We start from the raw sequence: 18779 nt of genomic DNA, 5'->3' as shown, positions 1-18779 counted from the left end.
GCAGGTGTTCATCATTAATCTTCAATCATCCCTGAATTAATAGCTTAATTATCTCATTAACTTTAACTCTGCTTCAGTGTTATTTTAACACTATTCAGAGAGGGACCAAATGTTATCTGAGCAGAGTTGATTTAACTCTGGATTTTACTGTGTATCAATACCCTGTCATGTTTATTTTTTGTCATCATTCAAAGGTAAAGTATATGTAAATGATAATGAACAGCTGGCCAGTCATTATATTAAACTCTTTGTAGCTCTTGCTGTTTCCTCTTTTACCAGTTCCTCTTACTATTCAAATTTATACTTGAGTCAAATTTTACAACATTGCATAACATTTTATATTCACAATTTAGTTATTCTAAGTTGTGTTGGTATGAAAAGAGATGTGTTACTATAGAGAGAGCCTGGAACATCCTGCATTTAAGATGACAAAGGGTTTTGGTTTTAGAGGATCTGTAGTTTCTACAGTATATTGTTACTTTTGGTAATGTTTTGGATTGAACCTGTGGCCCTTGTGCTTGCAGTCCATGCCCTTTAAAAATCCAGACTCTCTGTGTCAAGTTAATAGGTCATGTGTGTAATCTGACATGTCGCAGAGTTCAGCGTGAGTTCTCAGTCAGACCTTCTACCTGAGGAGAATATTCCAGCCTACCAGCAATCAATTATTCATTGCTCAGTCTGTGTCTGGGAAAACCAGGATACTGTGTGTAGTATTTCATGCCAGGCAGTTCAATCCATGATGTGTATCAAAATTACACTTTTGTGGATTTTAGTCCATTTGTGAAATCAGAGCTGATATATCCTAAAACCACATTTAGCTTTTACTATATATGGTCAAAAACACAAAATTGAGAAGAATAAAATACTTGATGCTGATTTTTCTGAGCTCTGTGACACAATTTATGGAAATGTAAGGGCTTTTTTATTTTATTAATTTTGATATTTCACTATTGCCTTCTTCATCAGAAGATCTACATCTTTTGATCTTTTTCTGATAGTTTGAACTCTGATTCTGGCTGTTCTAGAAGTGTAGGTGAAGATGTAGGTGGTGCCAATGATTGAATCTAAAGTGTCTTGGTTTTGCCAGGCTGTTACATAAACTAAATATGTCCACCCCAACTTTTATTTTTAATAGAACACAGAACTGAAAATTGTGTTCTGCAAATAATTTCATGGATTCTTTAACAGCAATAAAAAAATAAAAAAAAAACACATATTGGTAACACTTTATAAGATCTATTAAAAAAAAATAATAATAATAAATAACTATATGTGTTAACATGAATACTTTTGCAGCATGTATTAATCTTAGATAATGTTAAATATCACATTTTTTGTTCAACTTAAACAAAGTTAGATAAATACTATAAAAAATAGTTAGTATTAAGTAATGTTAACATTATGTAGATGCATTAAAGTGCAGTAAGTGAAACACTGTTGATATTTGAAAATCGACACCCAAACAAACACACCCTTACTCAAAAGAAACACACCCCTTCCTTCATTGCTCCGCCACCCAAAAATGTACACGCTATGGAACACAGGCAATGACTAAAGCCCTGTTTACACTAGTGTGTTTTCTTTTTAAAATGCATAACTTTTGCTACAATTAAACTTGGTGTCTACACTAATCCAGAGTTTTCTCCCCTTGAAAATGGACACTTTTGGAAATGCTGTAGACCCCATTATAGTTTGAAAACAATGTAAACAGACCAAAATGGAGACTTTAGAAAACAAAGGCGTGGCTGCCCACATTACGCTACCGGAACACAACATTAACAGACCAGAGCCATCTCTCAACGGCTCTAACAAACCAGCCTCAATGACCATGTAAACAATAAAATGGAGACGGAACTGCAACCATATCTTGGTTCTTTGAAATGTAGCAAAACCAGTGTTACTCATGTCTCAAAGCAACTTCTGTGTCCGTTCTTTAACATTTCTCCAGTGCCGGAAAGCTTTTCCAATAATTTATAAAACTATATCCATTATTAACGTGGGTCCTAGCTTTTGCTCTTGCCTGTCTTTCCACAAATGTCCCACTTGCTCACTCTCTCTCCTCCCTCTTCATGAGTGTTATGGTGATCAGTGGATCGGTCCCATCCACTTTGTTTTTTGTTTTTTTTCTTATTTACACAGACAGGACGATGTACAAACACTATATTTTTTTCAGAACAGGCATCTAACAAATATTCACAAAATTGTTTGGGTGTTGATTTAAATTTTCAACAGCATTTCACAGATATTTCTTACTGTACCTTTTAAAGGGTTAGTTCACCCAAATATGAAAATTCTGTCATTTATTACTCACGCTCATGCCATTCCAGACCCGTATGACCTACGTTAATCTTCGAAACACAAATTTAGATATTTTTGTTGAAATCCAATGGCTCCGTGAGGCCTCCATAGCCAGCAATGACATTTCCTCTCTCAAGATCCATTAATGTGCTAAAAACATATTTAAATCGGTTCGTGCGAGTAAAGTGGTTCAATATTAACATTATAAAGCGACAAGAATATTTTTGGTGCGCCAAAAAAACAAAATAACGACTTATTTAGTGATGGCCGATTTCAAAACACTGCTTCAGGAAGCTTCGGAGCGTAATGAATCAGCGTGTCGAATCATGATTCGGATCACTTGTCTCCGAATCTTCATGAAGCAGTGTTTTGAAATCGGCCGCACCAAAATTTTTTGCCGCACCAAAAATATTCTGGTTGCTTTATAATATTAATATTGAACCACTGTACTCACATGAGCCGATTTAAAAATGTTTTTAGTACATTAATGGATCTTGACAGAAGAAATGTCATTGCTGGCTATGGAGGCCTCACTGAGTCATCGGATTTCAACAAAAATATCTTAATTTGTGTTCCGAAGATCAACGAAGTTCTTACATGTGTAAAACGTCATGAGGGTGAGTAATTAATGACAGAATTTTCATTTCTGTAAAGTGTTAGCCAGATATCTGAATTAAAATGGTCTTGTGGAGCTTGTAAGATGTCAATATAATCTGAATATATGTCAGTTTTTTTTTTTTTTTTTTTTTTTTTTTTGTGTGTATCAATCAGTCTGGGTCCAGATGAGATGGAGATTCTGCTTCATTTCATGTACGGTGCCATCCTAGACTTCCCACCAGGAACAAATGTCAGGTAAACATGCTCTGTAGTGACATTTCCTCTCATCCAATGTGGTCAGATTTTGCAGAAATGTCAAGATGTGTGTGTATTTGTCTCTGATCTTAGTCAGGTTGTGTTAGCAGCAGACATGCTGGGCCTGGAGGGGCTAAAAGATGTGGCCGAGATGGTCCTGACTCGGGACTACTGCCGCTTTTTTCCCAAGGTAAGAACCAGAGGGAGGGGTCACGGCTTACACATTCAGTCTATTTGAGGTAAGGAGTGTAAATAGCCCTGTTAAGCAGTGAGTCTGTTGTCAGATAGTGCCAATAGTACTATCATCTTGTTGTTTATTACCCTTTAGGGACACATTATGTGATTTGTATTTGTGAGCAAGTAAAGTCTGGGCATTGGTTCAGCTTTTGTAGAGCATTTAATTTGTCAGCCAAAAGTATATGGCCCTATTCCTCTGGTGTGGCTCCAGAGGACGAATCCTCCCATTTACGTTCCTCAGATGTGGGTGTAACATCTCTTTTTTTTCATCAGTAGTTGTGCCATTTTTCTACTTCTCTTGGAGTAGAAGTACAGCAGCAGACTCACCCCAAGTTTACACACAGCAAGTGCAGATTGTCGTGAACATGCACTCTCTGATTCAAAAGCAGTAGTGGGAGGCAGCGTAAGTCAGGAAGCATTGTGTTTGACAGCCCTCTTGCAATTCGTGAAGAGCTGTTTTGTTTGTGCTTCGAGTCGCTTATTTTCACTCCCACCTTTCAAGAATGCTTTGAGACCAGTCCAGTTTGTATTCCTTTCAGCCAGTAATTTCATCCTACTGTACACAGAGATGAAAGAGGAATGCATTCACTCCCCCACCTCTTTCAAAATAATTAGCCTCTGTTTAAGTGTAGGAAAGATTCAAAGTACGCTGAGAAATTAGTTTTCCCCATAAAGAAATCGATAGTACATTTGACAGATTTGAACTAGGACTGTCAATCAATTAAAATATTATACACTAAGGATCAAAAGTTTGGGGTCGCTAAGATTTTTTGAAAGACGTCTCTTATGTTCACCAAGTCGGCCTGTATTTGATTAAAAAAATACAGTAAAAACAGTAATATTGTTAAATATTGCTACAATTTAAAATAACTGTTTTCTATTTCAGTAAAATTTATTTTACTCCTGTGATGATAAAGCTGATTTTTCAGCATCCATTACTCCTGTCTTCAGTGTCACATTTCTGAATTCATTTTAAATTGCTGATTTGGTTCTGAAGAAACAGTTCTTGTTATTATCAATGTTGTAAACAGTTTAAACAGTGCTGCTTAATATTTATGTGGAAACTGAAACAATTTTTTCAAGATGGATTTGATGAATAGAAATTTCAAAAGAGTAGCATTTATTTAAAATTACTTACTGCTTTAATTGTCTTTACTACATTTAAAAGTCTTTGCTGTCACTTTTAAAGTTTGTGCCCTTGCTTAATAAAAGTAATAATTTCTTCAGTTTTATTGCATTTAATGCATTCTTTAAAAAAAATCTAATTATAAAATAAATTAAATGCATAGCATTAAAGGTGCAATGTGTAAATTTTAAGAGGATATATTGACAGAAATGCAATATACTATACATACTATGTTTTCAGTGGTGTATTAAGACCTTACATAATGAACCATTTCTATCTACATACACCGTGGGTCCACGTGTTAAATTGCCATTTTGCGCTGGCATGTTTCTACAGTAGCCCTAAACGGACAAACTGCTCTACTGAGCAAACGCGCTTGACTGGCTACTCTCTACTGAAATCTCAGACGACATCTTTGTCCTGTGTTGGCCACCGTAGCTTCTCTATAGTGCCATTCGCAACCTCACTGCTAGATGCCGCTGAAATTTACACACTAAACCTTTAACGCATGTAGCAGACTTCTTTTCTCATATCAAAAAAAAAAAAAAAAAAAAGTGTGTATTTCATGAATATGCATGCAAATGCAATATATAGTGTAATGAGAATAATTCAATAAAATAACATTGGTCACACTTAAATCTTACATCCACAAACAGTTAACACCTAATTCGATAATTAGGTCCATAATTCAGTGGTCCAGGCTTTAATGCATTTGATTCTATTTTACAGATTGTACTTTTTTCTTACTACATGTGTCAAGATGCAGTTTTTCTCTGGTGTTCACTTTGACATTTTTGTGATTTACAGTGATTCACTCGTAGGTGTTTTTTTTTTTTTTTTTTTTTTTACTTGTTGAGCTTTAATGAGCATGCAATTTCATCTTACAAATATTATCAATGGCTTTAATTTCCCTCTTATTATGTATGATTTATAAATAACCCATAAAGATGTATTTTTCAATTATTTACTAATAATCAGGTGCAAACAAAACACATCTTCGACAGTAAACTGATGCCTCGTTCTATTTATGATGTACAGGACAAATGCTTTGCAATGGGCAAAGTAGTAGACAGCTTTTGGCTGTTGCGACATGAGCGACAATGGTCGTGTCCGGTGTAGACACAGTGTATTTGGCTCATCAGTTGTATAAAATGGAAATAAACACACAAGTTGAGGCAGCTACACTTTATACTGTAAATTAGAGTTCCAGGCTATTGATCCACTAAAGTGTGTGAGATGAGGTGTGACTATCAAGAGTCATTCCCTTTTCTCATTTTTTGCAGCATGTTGATGGAGTTCAGAGATCCATACTGGAGTGCCTCGCCATTACCCACTCTATTGGCCTGCACGATCTCTACTGCTCCTGTGTGAGGTAAAGCATTTTCTGCACTTCTATGGATGCTACTGCTTTTAATAATGGTTTTAAAATGACTTTTTGGATTGTACTGCCCCATTAGAGTTCTTTCCTCCATCTACTGCCGTATGCGTATACTGTACAGTGCAAATGAATCACTAAATAATAAATGACTAAATAAATCAATAAATAATATGTGTTCCAAAATGCTCTCTATTTCTGAGATTATGCTTCTGTCCAAATGTGCAATCAGTTTTGCAGATATTTACTCAACTCACTTTAAAACAAACCAATTTTCTAGGTCTTTTCACATCAAATGTTAATATTTGGCAAAAAAATACATTTGCATCAAATGAGCAAAGTTTTATCTTTGGTGAGTGGGTGGATTTTGTCATCAAACAATACACAGAAGGTTATTTTGCCAACTTCCATTAAATACCAAAGGACAAATAATCTTGAATATAGACAGACATAGAGCTAATGTTGTCTTTGAACACCAGACCATTCTCCAAACATTCACACCTCTCCTAAGACATTTTTTTTTATCCCAATCAATATTCTTTTGTCTCTATTCTTAAACCTGTGCTTCCATGTATAAACGTTTGCTCCATCAAAAAATGTTTACTACATCTTTAACATTTACACATTTGCCTTTGCATCAAATACTTTTAATAGTTGATAATTAAACAATTAATAATAAATCACAAATGATTGATTTCTTGTCATTAACGTGTTGGGTCAAGCAATTTATTTGACTTGTATTAAAATATATGTGCTAGACACCAGACAGAAGCAGATTTCTAAAATGCTGTTCACTCACACAGAATCATTTCTGTTTTTCTCAATACCTCAAAACATACAGTACGTGGAGAAAAAACAAAAAAAGAATAAGTGAAAACCAGCAAAAATGTTATTTTACAAAAACTTTTCCCAGCACTTTATGGACATCTATACCAAGTGTGAATGAAATTAATCTCTTTAAAGCATTACAATTTGAACTTTTTTGTGGGGTTTCTTCACAAAAGTAAGGAAATATTATTGTTGTGACTTATATAGCTGACATTAGGCAAGAGTCTTGAGCTCGTCTTGCATCTTGCTTGTCTCGCATCCTATATTTCTCTAGCAGAGCTGTTTGTGATAGCCGGATGGCAAACCAACTCACCCTGTCTTGTACCAACAAATATTGGCTTCGCTCTTGGTATATTAGACTATTCGTCAACAATTTGTTCGTTTCACATTTGGTGTGAAAGAACCTCTAGGCAGTGCAAAAAGATTGATTTGAAAGAAATATCTTTCCATCTTTAGATTGTGGTGTCCATGGAAAAAATGTCTCCAATAAAATCATTCCTGATTTTACTCTAATTTTGTACTGGTAACACAGATAGATGGAAAAATTAATAACTAGATGTCCATAGATTCTTTGATTGACAACATGAATAGCAGAAAAAATGAAATCTTCGACCTTTAATCATTTTGTACCATCTCCATTACTTAATTACTCAACTCTCTCATTTAATTCTCTTTGCTTTAAACTCAGTGCACTGCGGTAAACCAGCTCAGAGAGGCGTGTGAATGTAGGTCGGGATTTTTCCAGTGCCTCAGAGATAGAAAGAGAGAGACAGTGTGCGTGTGTGTTGTTTCTCTGATGTTTTGCCTCTGCCTCGGCTGCGGGTAGGAGGGTGAAGAGTCACGCATCAGGATGAGAGGTTCTCGGTACAGCATCAGTGATCTGATGGTACAAGACCAGCGCAGCACTGCAGCTTTCAGTTCAGAGCCAGTCCAGCGCTAGCTGAACCTACAGTCCTTGTTGCTAACCTAGATCATTGGGATATTCAATCCAAAAATAACAACGTTATTTTATAAACAACACCACGTATGATTGGCATGAATATTTATCAGAATATTCGGGCTGCTCTTTTCTATACTGACACAAAATTATGCTGATAAACTTCAAAAAGGAAAAAAAAAGGCAATAAAAGTGCTACGGAAATAGTACATATGACTTGTGCACTCTATTCCAAGTCTACAGTAGCTTTGTGAGAGGAACATAATGAAACTGAAGTTGTTTTCTACTAATAATCTTTTACTTTCATGGTAATATTTTGTCCTATTGCAGTCTGACAGAATAAATTACTCCTATACTTTGGTTGAATGAAAAAAAGAAATCTACAGGTTTGAAGTGACACAAAAGTGGGTAAATTATGTATTTTCTTTTGGGTGAAGTGAAAGATTTTTTTTTTAGGTTACAGCCAAAACTGCAATTGTATGTCAGCAGGAATAGCTAGGAAATAATTTTTGAATTTTTGAATTGCTTATTTGTACTTGGATTTAAAAGCAAGAATGAAAACGGCGTATACTCATGGATATGTGTTTCAATCCATAGATGGGTAGCTGAGCATTTCGTGAAGTGCTGGTCAGAAAGGAATTTTGTCCTCCTCCCTCCAGAACTACAGAGAGATTGCCTTAATACTGTCACCAAAAACATGGTGTGTAAAATATGTTTTCTATTTTGGTGGGGATTTAGCTTTGACTTTGTTTTTATATTGAGCTAATAAAATTTTCTATCCCCTAATCCTACTGTAAAACTATTTCTCACAGACAATTTTTCTTTCTTTTTCTTCACTGTCTTCGGTCTGCAACTTATAGTACAATAAGACATTGATGAGATGAGCTGTGGCCTCTGTTTTGAGGATGGCCATTGACTAAAGAGCAATTATAGGTCTTGATTGAGTGTGTGTGGTAAAGCCACAAACAGCTCATTAACTTCATCTGTAGTCTGGCAGTCCCCTAAATTTCTCTCACTCACACACACACACACACACACACACACACACACACACACACACACACACACACACACACACACAGACTCAGACCTTCAGCAGCTGCACTCAGCCAAGTGTAGTTGTATAACATTGGGTTTTCCCCCTCCTGACATCCAGACTTGATGTAAACCACTGCTGAAGCATATTGAATTACACTAGGAAATTTGCAGTCACTAACAGTGCGGCCACTGTGTGTCAGAGGAAGAAGGGAAGATGGATCTATGGATGAGACAGTGTGTTTATAATTTTCAGACGGTGCAGAGTGTAGTATCTGTGCTGTGTGGCAGCGAGCAGCTGATCGGCAGCCTGCCGGAGGTGAAATGGGCCAAGCAGGTGCTGAGTCTGGCCAGCGAACTGCAAGAGGAGTGTCTGCAGATGATTGTCACACACCTGCCCCAGGTCACGCACACCGCTGCCTTCCACGATTTCCGAAGGGTACGACCGGTCGATGATGTTTAGACATAAGATATAAGATGTCTTATCAGCTATGACTGTCAGACGTGTACTGTTTCAGAGAGAGGAGTTCACACGTGACCCCACTCTACTGAGGAAGGTGTGCGTAGCTGTGCGGGAGGGTGTTACTGTGGAGAACTGCTGTGACCTCTTTACTGCTGTGAATCGGCTGAGTGGTGACCCGAGTGAGCTAGACATTATCACAGAAGACCAAGTCAATCAGGAGGAACTAGAGGTAAATAAAACAGGACACTAAAAGCCAGCATTTCATTACAGCTCATTAAGTAAATTAATCATTTATTTAAACCGATCTTAACAGAGCCTTTAGATCAGTCAGTGCAATAATTTTTCAGTCAGTTTATCACATTAATTTAGTGTGATTTATATTTATTTTGATAGTAAAATGTTTATATTAATTATAAATAGCAATAAATTACACTGATGAGCCAAATGATGAGCTGCTGCTGGTCAGCAGTTCTTAGAATTTACCAACAGTGGTCCGAGAAGAGACAAACCACAAACCAACATGCTGTTGGACGCCCAAGGCTCATCGATACACAAGGGTGACAAAGGCGATCCGGTCTGGTCCAAGCCAGCAGAAGGTCTACTGTGGCACAAGTCATGCAAAATTTTAGTGATGGTTATGGGAAGAATGTGTCACAACACAAAGTGCTTTGCACTCTGCTGCGTACGGGGCTGCATAGCCGCAGACCAATCCGAGTGCCTGTGATGAACCCTGTCCACCGTCAAAAGCGCATACAATGGGCACGCAAGTGTCGGAACTGGACCTTGGAGCAGTGGAAGAAGGTCGCCTAGACTGATGAGTCCCATTTCCTTTTACATCACGTGGACAGCCGTGTACGTGTTCACCGTTTACATGGGGAAGTGATGCACCTGGATACACTGTGGGACGTCAGCATGCCAGTGGAGGGAGTGTGATGCTCTGGGCAATGTTCTGCTGCAAAACCCTGGGTCTGGCCATTCATGTGGACATTCATGTACCTAAAACTTTGTTGCAGATCAGGTACACCCCTTCATGACAATGGTGTTTTCTGGTGGAAGTGGCCTCTTTCAGCAAGATAATGCACCCTTGCTACACTGCACACGTTGTTCAGGAATGGTTTGAGCAACATGATGAAGAGTTAAAGGTGTTGCCCTGGCCTCCAAATTCCACAGATCTCAATCTAATTAAGCTGTGGAATGTGCTGGACCAATATGTTCAGTCTACGGCAGCTCCATCTCACTACCTACAGGACTTGAAGGATCTGCTGCTAACGTCTTGGTGCCAGATACCACAAGAAACCTTTAGGGGTCTTGTAGAGTCCTATCCTTGGCGGGACGCCACTGTTTTGGCAGCACGCAGAGGACCAACAGTATATTAGGCAGGTGGTCATAATGTTTTGGCTCATCAGTGTATATTATAATAATATTAATTATATTATAATATTTCTCCATCAGATTTTAAGCTTGCAGTCAGTACTACTACTTTAGGCATCTCGCCTCGGCAAAACACATTCTATGATTATTGTGATTTCTTCTATTTATTATACATTTTTATTAACAAAATAACTAAATATCTCGTGGATATTGAGACAGTATCTTTATCTACACACACACACACCATGAGAGGCCATTACTATATTGTGAATACAGTCATGGCTAAAGGGCATTGTTAAGCCACCTTTCCATTATCTCTGACATTCGCATTGATACGATTGTTGCATTGCATTGTGGCCCTTAGTGACAGTCGTACAGTAACAACTTATTTGCCATAGCAAAATGAATGAATGTGGATATAATCATACATTCAGCAAAGCAAATAACTGATATGATTAAAAGAAAAAAAAGCATATTGGTTTTTCTAGGGCTAATCAATGTAAATAATTATGTAAAAATTATAAAATAATTATTTGGACATAACCAATGTTTAAAGAATAATGTTTTAGTGCAAAAATATTGGTAATTTTCATTTTGCACTCGTAGTTTTGATTCAAATACATCACATTCGGTTGGACAGTCGGATAAGACAATCCAGGATAAGAGCTGTCTATTATGGTCAATATAAAGTAAATGTGAGGAATACATAATCACAATTAACTTGTATGGATTTGTATATACAAAGGAGTTTACTTCTGGATTAACTTCTGGAATTACAGTATGTACATATGCTTTTACTTCTAGAATCTCTATTCCAATAGAAACAGGATATTCAAAGTATAGTGGCACTTCTGTCCATTGTGTGTTACATACCAGAATTGTGTTTAGATGTTTGGATTAAAGTTGTTGTAAAAGTAAGAGGGATTTGTGACATTGACTGAAAAGAACAACCATTTCAGTCATTAAGTGGAATAACCTGCACTAATGCATTAAAAATAGATTATGATTTCATGTTTATTTTGTTATGTTTTAACTGAAGCTGTGTTGTAGTTATTAAAATACTTGATGAATAGATTCCCTGCTTCATCAAGCATGCCTGCCGCAATGGTCTGCTGAGCACATCTTGTGTGTTTAATGGCATGTGTACAAAGTGATTCGTTTGATCCTGGGATTTAAACTCGCTATAATGTACATGACCAAGCCTGGGCCGGATTACAGTAAAGTGACACTACAAATAGAAAAAGTCATAGTAAACAACCCCACCTCTCAGGCTCATGGTCTCTCTCTGTCATTTTATGTTTTTCTTTATTTCTCTCTGCCCATTTCTGTCACTTCCTGTCTCTTTGTGAGTTAATTCACATCCCAGGGGAAATGGCAGAATGGATTAGTCTGAGAAAGACCAAGAGTCATGGGTGTGGCCATGTCTAATCTGGCTCTATGCCCATTATAAAGGAAAGCAGGGAGGAGATATAAATTGCGGATGGAAAGGCTGAGGCAGGATCTGAAAAATACAGAGGTTCTTATTTTTAATGAACATTCGATGCAGAAGGCGTGAACACAAGCCTCTGCTACTGACATCATCCATTTAGCCTGAGAGGATCCTGTTAACGGTAGAGGGAGGCAACGGCAATCGTTGCCAAGACAACCAGCCTTTGAAGCAGCTGCTGATTCGCTCCTCTTCTCCTGCTGTTGTATGCACCCTCCCTCCTTCTCTCTCTCTCTCTTTCTCTGTCTCGCTCACCCTCTCTCACTCATTCTGTCCCTCTGGTAGCCATTCAGGCGTGAGCTGTGTTTGCTGCGCACGAGGCTCTGGACCTTCCTGTTTCAGTCCTTCTTTGCAGTGCGGCACACACAAGGATGGGACAATCTACAACCCAGATATCGCGAAAAAATACTTGCAGGTAAGGAGAGGAAATGAGAAAAGGTAAGAATTTAACAATAGAAAAAGAAAGAGGAATGGAAAGTAAATGTGAATAATGTGGGAAAGAGAGTACAGTATAAATCAGAGGAGAGAGAAAAAACATAAGAAATGAACAGCTTTCTGTAGAAGCTCCGTATTCAAAACCAGGCAGCAGTCAGAATGCGCTTGTGTGGAGGAGGAGGAGGGGGGTGTTTTTTTTTTTTTTTTTTTTTTTTTTTTTTTTTTTAAAATGGTCCAGTGCAGTGATGAAGAGCCCTCTTTTGCATGGATAGTAGGAAGCCAGTGCTGATGAGAGAAACCCTGCTGGATATCCTCCAGCTCCTGTCAGTCCATCAACAGCCATCAGAACGAATCACTTTAATATGCTCCTGTGATGCTTTGACCATCGAGGGCCTGAATACTCCCAAACACATCAAAACAATATTTCCAGAGGGGGGTTGGGGAATGGGGTCCATAATTAGATACAATGGGTTTTGTGTTGTTCTATTCTTCAAGTGGAAACATATATGCTTGTGCATAAATTATGCATTGCTTTAGGTGTCGGGATCGTGCTTACATTCTGCTTTCTAAAGATTCCCCTACATATGCAAATGTGGTGCCTCCTTTGCAAAGCATTCGCTGTGCAACAACAAACACAAACACTCAAGCTGCATTCCTTCACAAGAGATATTTGATCCATGATTTGGATTGTTTTCTGGTGCGACAGCAGTGAAATCAGAGCTCAGTTGTATTGCTGGGAAGAAAGCCTAGATCTTTCATTTTTTTATGATGATATTAAGGATGCTTTAGATAAGCCGTGAGGTGATCAAAGGCTAGATCTGTGCTGTCTCTATCTGAGATGAAGGAGTAGGAAATCAGTGGCTCTCTGCAGATCTGCACAGCCACTTTTACTGATTGGGGTTGTGACTGATTGTAAGTGTGCAAGTATGTCCGTGTCTGATTGAGGAAATGTTTGGCAAATGTTGATTATGCAGGAGTGGATGTTCTAATTAAACGGAAGCTGTCTGTAATCTAAAATTATTTTTTTATTTTTTTCCTCCCTCCACCAACCCTCTCAGCTGCTCTTGATAAAGGAGACTGCAGACAGCTTGGAAAAAAACCTGTGCTCACCAGCTCTCAGGTAATCTTTAATTATTTTACTTATTTTGATAAAAATGTGAGAAATGTTAGACTAAAGAGAGATAAATTGGACCAGGTTGATTAATCAGCAATATTTGATCATTTTTATTGTCTGCATCAACTGATATATAGAAATGAGTAAATATATATAAAAATAAAAGTTATTTTTACTGTAAATTTAACAATCCTTTTTGCTTCCATTAAATTGTATGGTGTAATAATTTGCATTATTTCAGCCAATCTGCTTTCTAGATATGTGTGTCAGCATCAGCCATTAAAAAACCAATATCCACTTTATATTGACCACTTGAAATAATGTGACTTACTACCATAGGCTCTGCTGTGAGTTCTGATTTTGTAATGTTTTCTTTTACTGAAAGACAAGCTGACTGAACTGACATTAAATGGGTGTTAGATGAGTGCTATTTTGTCACAGCAATCTTAAGGATGATTCAGGGAATGTGTGCTGCAGAATTACTCATCCTGATAACAGTTGGATTACCTGTGAGAATTATTTTCTTAAAGAGGAGGTGAATACCTGTTTAATTTTTTTAGTCTTATTATTGAGCAATAAATAAATAAAAAACTATATGCATGACCTAAGTGAGATGGATACAAAGACCTTGGGCTAAGGAAACAGCTGTCCTTCAGTCATGATTTTCTTTGACTTGCAAGAATATGCTTTTTAGCCTTTAATCCAAAAATCATGGTATAGTGCTTTGTTCTTATGTCTGAGATTACAGTCAAATGGGTTGCTGATCTGATTAATATTGTGCAAAGCCGACATAATCATTCTCTTTCCGTATCTCTCACTGCAACAGAAACCTACAAAATGCCTCTCGGGCACTTCATCTCCATGTGATAGCCCTACTCATCGTCCCATTAAGGTATCACAGGGTCTACGTGCTTCCCCTGCAAGATCTGTAGCTGCAGCATCAGGCACCATGAAGTCTGATGCTCTAGGGCCAACAGCTCATACGGTTCCTTCTGGGAAAACAAAATCTAGTAACAACACCTCTCTTAGAAGCAAGAATGATAAAGTTAAGCCAACTCTCACGCCAGCTAAAACCAAGACTACATCTACTGTTAAACCAGTGTTGAATGGCACTGCTGGTGGTGCTCCATGGGAGAATTCCACCACTTCAGGTGCCCGTGGTTCACCTACAGGGAAGACGGTGCTGGACAGGAAGCCAAACCCAGGAGCAAGGCCAAAGTCTTCCTCGGCTGGGTCTGATCTCTCAACAGGCCAGGCCAAAGGAGGAAAAGTGCTGAAGAACACAATGTCAGGGAAAGATCTGCCTCAGGAATCAGCCAGCAATGCTCAGAATACTCTATCTAACTCTGGCAGCACCTCACCAGACAACAGCACTGGGAGTCCACGCAACAATGGCCACAGTACACCAACAGGTGAATTTACCTAGATTGATCATTATCTTCACACCACACATATCACTTAATGATACTCTACTTCTTCTCGAAGCTAGTCCCTTGTTTTAAAGTGAAGAGCGGAGGCTTCCAGCAAAGCCAGAGCTAGTAAAACTGTCTGAGCAGAAAATCAGACCTGAAAACAGCTCTATAATTAGCAAGACAGAGCTTTAGGTCCATGGAAGTCAAGAAGCTATCCTTAGTTCTCAGATTAGCCCCTGATATTGGAGATTACCCCCTATTGTTTACTCTTCTGTCTCCTTAAATAAAAGCTACAGTATGTATGTGTGCCTCTGAGTTTTAATAAAAGTTCGAAAAATAGAACGGGAAAGGAAGGATAGAGAATCTTGAAATCCAGAGGTAAAAATATAGGTATCTCTCCACTTTTCCTTGCTCATTAGCTGGTGTTTGCCTGGTACTGACTTCTCTGTGTCAGAGTCTGTGCTCAGCAGAGTAGGTTTTAGCGGGGTATGCCAGAGTTAGCTTGTCATTAAGCTGCTTAGCACTTCTAAAATTGTACATGCCTGTTACCTTGCTCACAGTTCTTAAGGCAGGTAGGTTTAGATAGCACAGAGATGCTGCAGGATATATCAGTTTACTACGAGGTACTACAAATATCACAACTTAATACATTTTCTTGAGTAGACCATGTTGAGAACAGGATTGTGATGAATAATGATCTGTTTAATTAGATAAGTAAACTATACATTACAACATACACACAAATGTTTTATATGATTTACTTGGAATTGTTTTTTGTTGTTGTTGTTTTAAAATTGTTTTTGCTGTTGTTATAAAGACTGAATAATCCTTTTACATTGTAGGTCTCAGGTCAAAACTTCAAGCCAAGGCAACAACAAAATCTCCTTTGACCAAACCTGCCCAAAAGCCAGACACTGAAAAGACTAGCAGGTGAGTTGTTGTATGAATGCAACCAGCCTGTGATCCTCACACTTTTTTACTATCTCTACTTTCTTCCAGTTGATAGTCAATCTTTGGTCTTTTATTGTGTTGCTACAGCCCCACTAATAAGTCAAGCAAGACTAAACCTACCACAACTAGCCGTGCAGTACCTGTAATTCCTGCATCCCGCTCTGATCCAAAGAGCAAGAGCACTGTGTCAGGCCTTTCAGAGAACCATGGTAAGAAACAGTCAGGCTTCAGAATGGATATAATGGTAAACTGTTATTAACAGTAATGAGTTTAAGTTTTTTCTGTTTCCTCTTTTAAACAGCTTCGTCTAGACCTGGCTCAGCCCTTAGCTCAAAAAAGCCTGCCTCCCCTAGAAAAGAGGTAGAGAAAGATATATCCAAACCTTCAACTATTAAGAAGACAACAAAGGCCATTTCTGAGTCAAAGCCGAGCGTCAAAGCTTCCACGTCTTCCTCTAAGCAGTCACTTACTGCCCCAAACAAAACAGGACCTAAACAGAAGGCTCCAGAAACACTTCCAGCAAAATCATCTCTAAAATCCTCAGGGGCAGTCAAAAACTCAACTCCTGTTGGCTCTAAAAAACCAGGCACTGCTGTAAAAGATTCAATATGTAGCCCCAAACACTTAAAAAAGGTCACTCAGCAAAATCCAGCTTCTACCGAAGGTAAGACAAGAAGCAAGGAAGTGGTTGCATCTTGTCTAGAGAGTTCCAAAGTTCCTGTGTCCCTGGAGCAGCATTCACTAGTAAGCCCGCCTACACTAGACCAGCCAGAAGTGGTTCCCAAGGGTATATCAGCACCTTCCACTAAGATTCATGATATGGAGAAAAGCAGTGATCCAGTAAGTAAATTACGTAGCACAGAGGTGAAGACTCAGTCAGTAGCTCCGGACATGCATACTTCTACTTCTGGACAGAATGAGGTGAGAGGGAGCACATTGGTCACAGACCATGCCAACTCCTCAAAGGACTCAGATCTCCCTCCTGATACACCTTGCAGTCAAGGGAGCATTGAGACACCCCTAGAGGACTCGTGGAATGGGCTTCATCCCCAAGTTAGCCCAGAGTCAGAGACTGGCAGTGCCACTACTTCTTCTGATGACATAAAGCCACGGTCGGAGGATTATGATGCTGGAGGCTCACAGGATGACGACTGTTGCTCTCATGAGCGTGGCATTTCAAAGTGTGGGACCATGCGTTGCCCTGACTTTCTGGGCCGCAGCAGCAGTGACACCAGCACACCTGAGGAGCTCAAGATGTATGAGAGCGGGGCTGGACTACGTGTGGAGGTACGGCTCAGAGGACGGGAGGCTGAGACTACAAGTGAAGAAGAGGTAGGGTGTCAAAGACCACGATCGTGGATTAGAAAGGATGAAGTGCCAGTGGAGGAGGAACCTTGTGAAATGGATTCCGCATTTAAAAACTTGAAGAGTGTACAGGACCACCAACTTTTCTCCACTGAGGAAGAAGAGGAGGAGGAGGAAGAAGAGGAAGAGACTGAAGATGAAAGATCAGAAGTTGAGGTGCTACCAAGAGGAATGGCTCCCCCACTTAACGAGCCACCTCCACAATTCCAAGGTATTGTCAACCTTGCATTTGAAGACCCTGCAGACCAAGAGAATGAGCAAGCAGAGTACCAGTCAGCTTCTAACTTCCGTCGCTCTGTTTTGCTCTCGGTGGATGAGTGTGAGGAGCTTGGATGCGAAGAAGGAAGCGCCCAGACTCCGACACACCAGTCAGGTGATGTCTTCGACAGTGAACCTCAAAATTCTCAGATAGACTGCTGCTCCCAACAATCCACAAGCACAGTGAGGGGAAACCATATCTCTAACCACCAAGAAAATGAACGGGAGCCCAAACCTGCAGTATTCCTGACAGAGGTCCAGGGATCTCCACAGGAGTATTGTGCATATAATCAATCAGATGCCCCTGTGCAAGACAAAAACACCAGTGACGTTCCTGCTCAGGAGCGCCCTAGTCACCTGGACCTCCGGCTGACAGAACAGTATGGCAATCTCCAGGCCAAACATATAGACAGCAGGAAAGCTGACCTGCGGCTAGACTTACCTGAGCCGCAGCTGAATGCGAGCTCACCTGCACACTCTCCAGCAGGTAATGTATAATGTTAGAGCCCATCCCCCCTGACTGCAGTCTCAGAAATATCCACTCAGTTTCCCATCCTGACACATTCAACTCAAATGTTCAGACAATTCTTTTTCAATGGGGTAAATCCTGATTTCATTGATTTAGATAGTAGCACACTACTGCCTCTTTTTCCCCTTCATTTAATCCTCTTCTTTAAATGTCTGTTGTTTGCTAATAAATAGTTATATACACAACTAAACTGCCTTCTCTGAGGCGCTATAGTAACTCAGCAAACAAGTTTACAAGCTTAATTTTTACAGTAAAATATCTATATGTGTGTGGTGTAGTATGCTGAGTCAGGCCATCTGTTATGTGGTATGGCTGGGCAATCTCAGTTGTACTAGAGCAGTGTTTCCCAACCCTGTTCCTGGAGGCACACCAACACTATGCATTTTCCAACTCTTCCTAATCAAACACACCTGATTCAACTCATCAGCTCGTTAGTAGAAACTCCAAGACTAGAAATATATGGATCAGATAAAGCCGAGTTCAGACTGCACGATTTTCAAAGTAGTCGGGTCACTGTTCTTTTCACACTGCATGACTATCTTGGCCAGCATTCAGTCGCTGCTGTGTTCAAACTGCACGATGGATCGGCGACAGAGGGTTTCACACTGCATGACTTTACAATAGGAAGAATCGCCGACAACTCTGTCTGGCACGCAAACTACGTTTCACAACCAAACACACGCAAGATGTGACAAGGAAACAACGCG

At 39.2% G+C, this 18779-nt stretch overlaps 1 protein-coding gene across 1 annotated transcript in view; it reads left to right on the top strand.

Moving 5' to 3' along the window:
* btbd8 (BTB domain containing 8) overlaps window positions 1-18779 on the top strand; it is a 39485-nt gene that overhangs the window by 17642 nt on the left and 3064 nt on the right. Inside the window, exons 7-18 of the mRNA XM_048199600.1 lie at window positions 3070-3150; window positions 3244-3340; window positions 5797-5885; window positions 8251-8353; window positions 8945-9127; window positions 9207-9380; window positions 12294-12423; window positions 13502-13563; window positions 14384-14969; window positions 15812-15899; window positions 16008-16129; window positions 16222-18030. Coding sequence (XP_048055557.1) covers window positions 3070-3150; window positions 3244-3340; window positions 5797-5885; window positions 8251-8353; window positions 8945-9127; window positions 9207-9380; window positions 12294-12423; window positions 13502-13563; window positions 14384-14969; window positions 15812-15899; window positions 16008-16129; window positions 16222-18030 — 3524 coding nt within the window. The remainder of the gene's footprint in view (window positions 1-3069; window positions 3151-3243; window positions 3341-5796; window positions 5886-8250; window positions 8354-8944; window positions 9128-9206; window positions 9381-12293; window positions 12424-13501; window positions 13564-14383; window positions 14970-15811; window positions 15900-16007; window positions 16130-16221; window positions 18031-18779) is intronic.

This window comes from Megalobrama amblycephala, linkage group LG8, assembly GCF_018812025.1.
Source record: "Megalobrama amblycephala isolate DHTTF-2021 linkage group LG8, ASM1881202v1, whole genome shotgun sequence".
In the NCBI taxonomy this organism is placed as follows: Eukaryota; Metazoa; Chordata; class Actinopteri; order Cypriniformes; family Xenocyprididae; genus Megalobrama; species Megalobrama amblycephala.
This window is presented reverse-complemented; position numbering and strand designations above follow the sequence as displayed.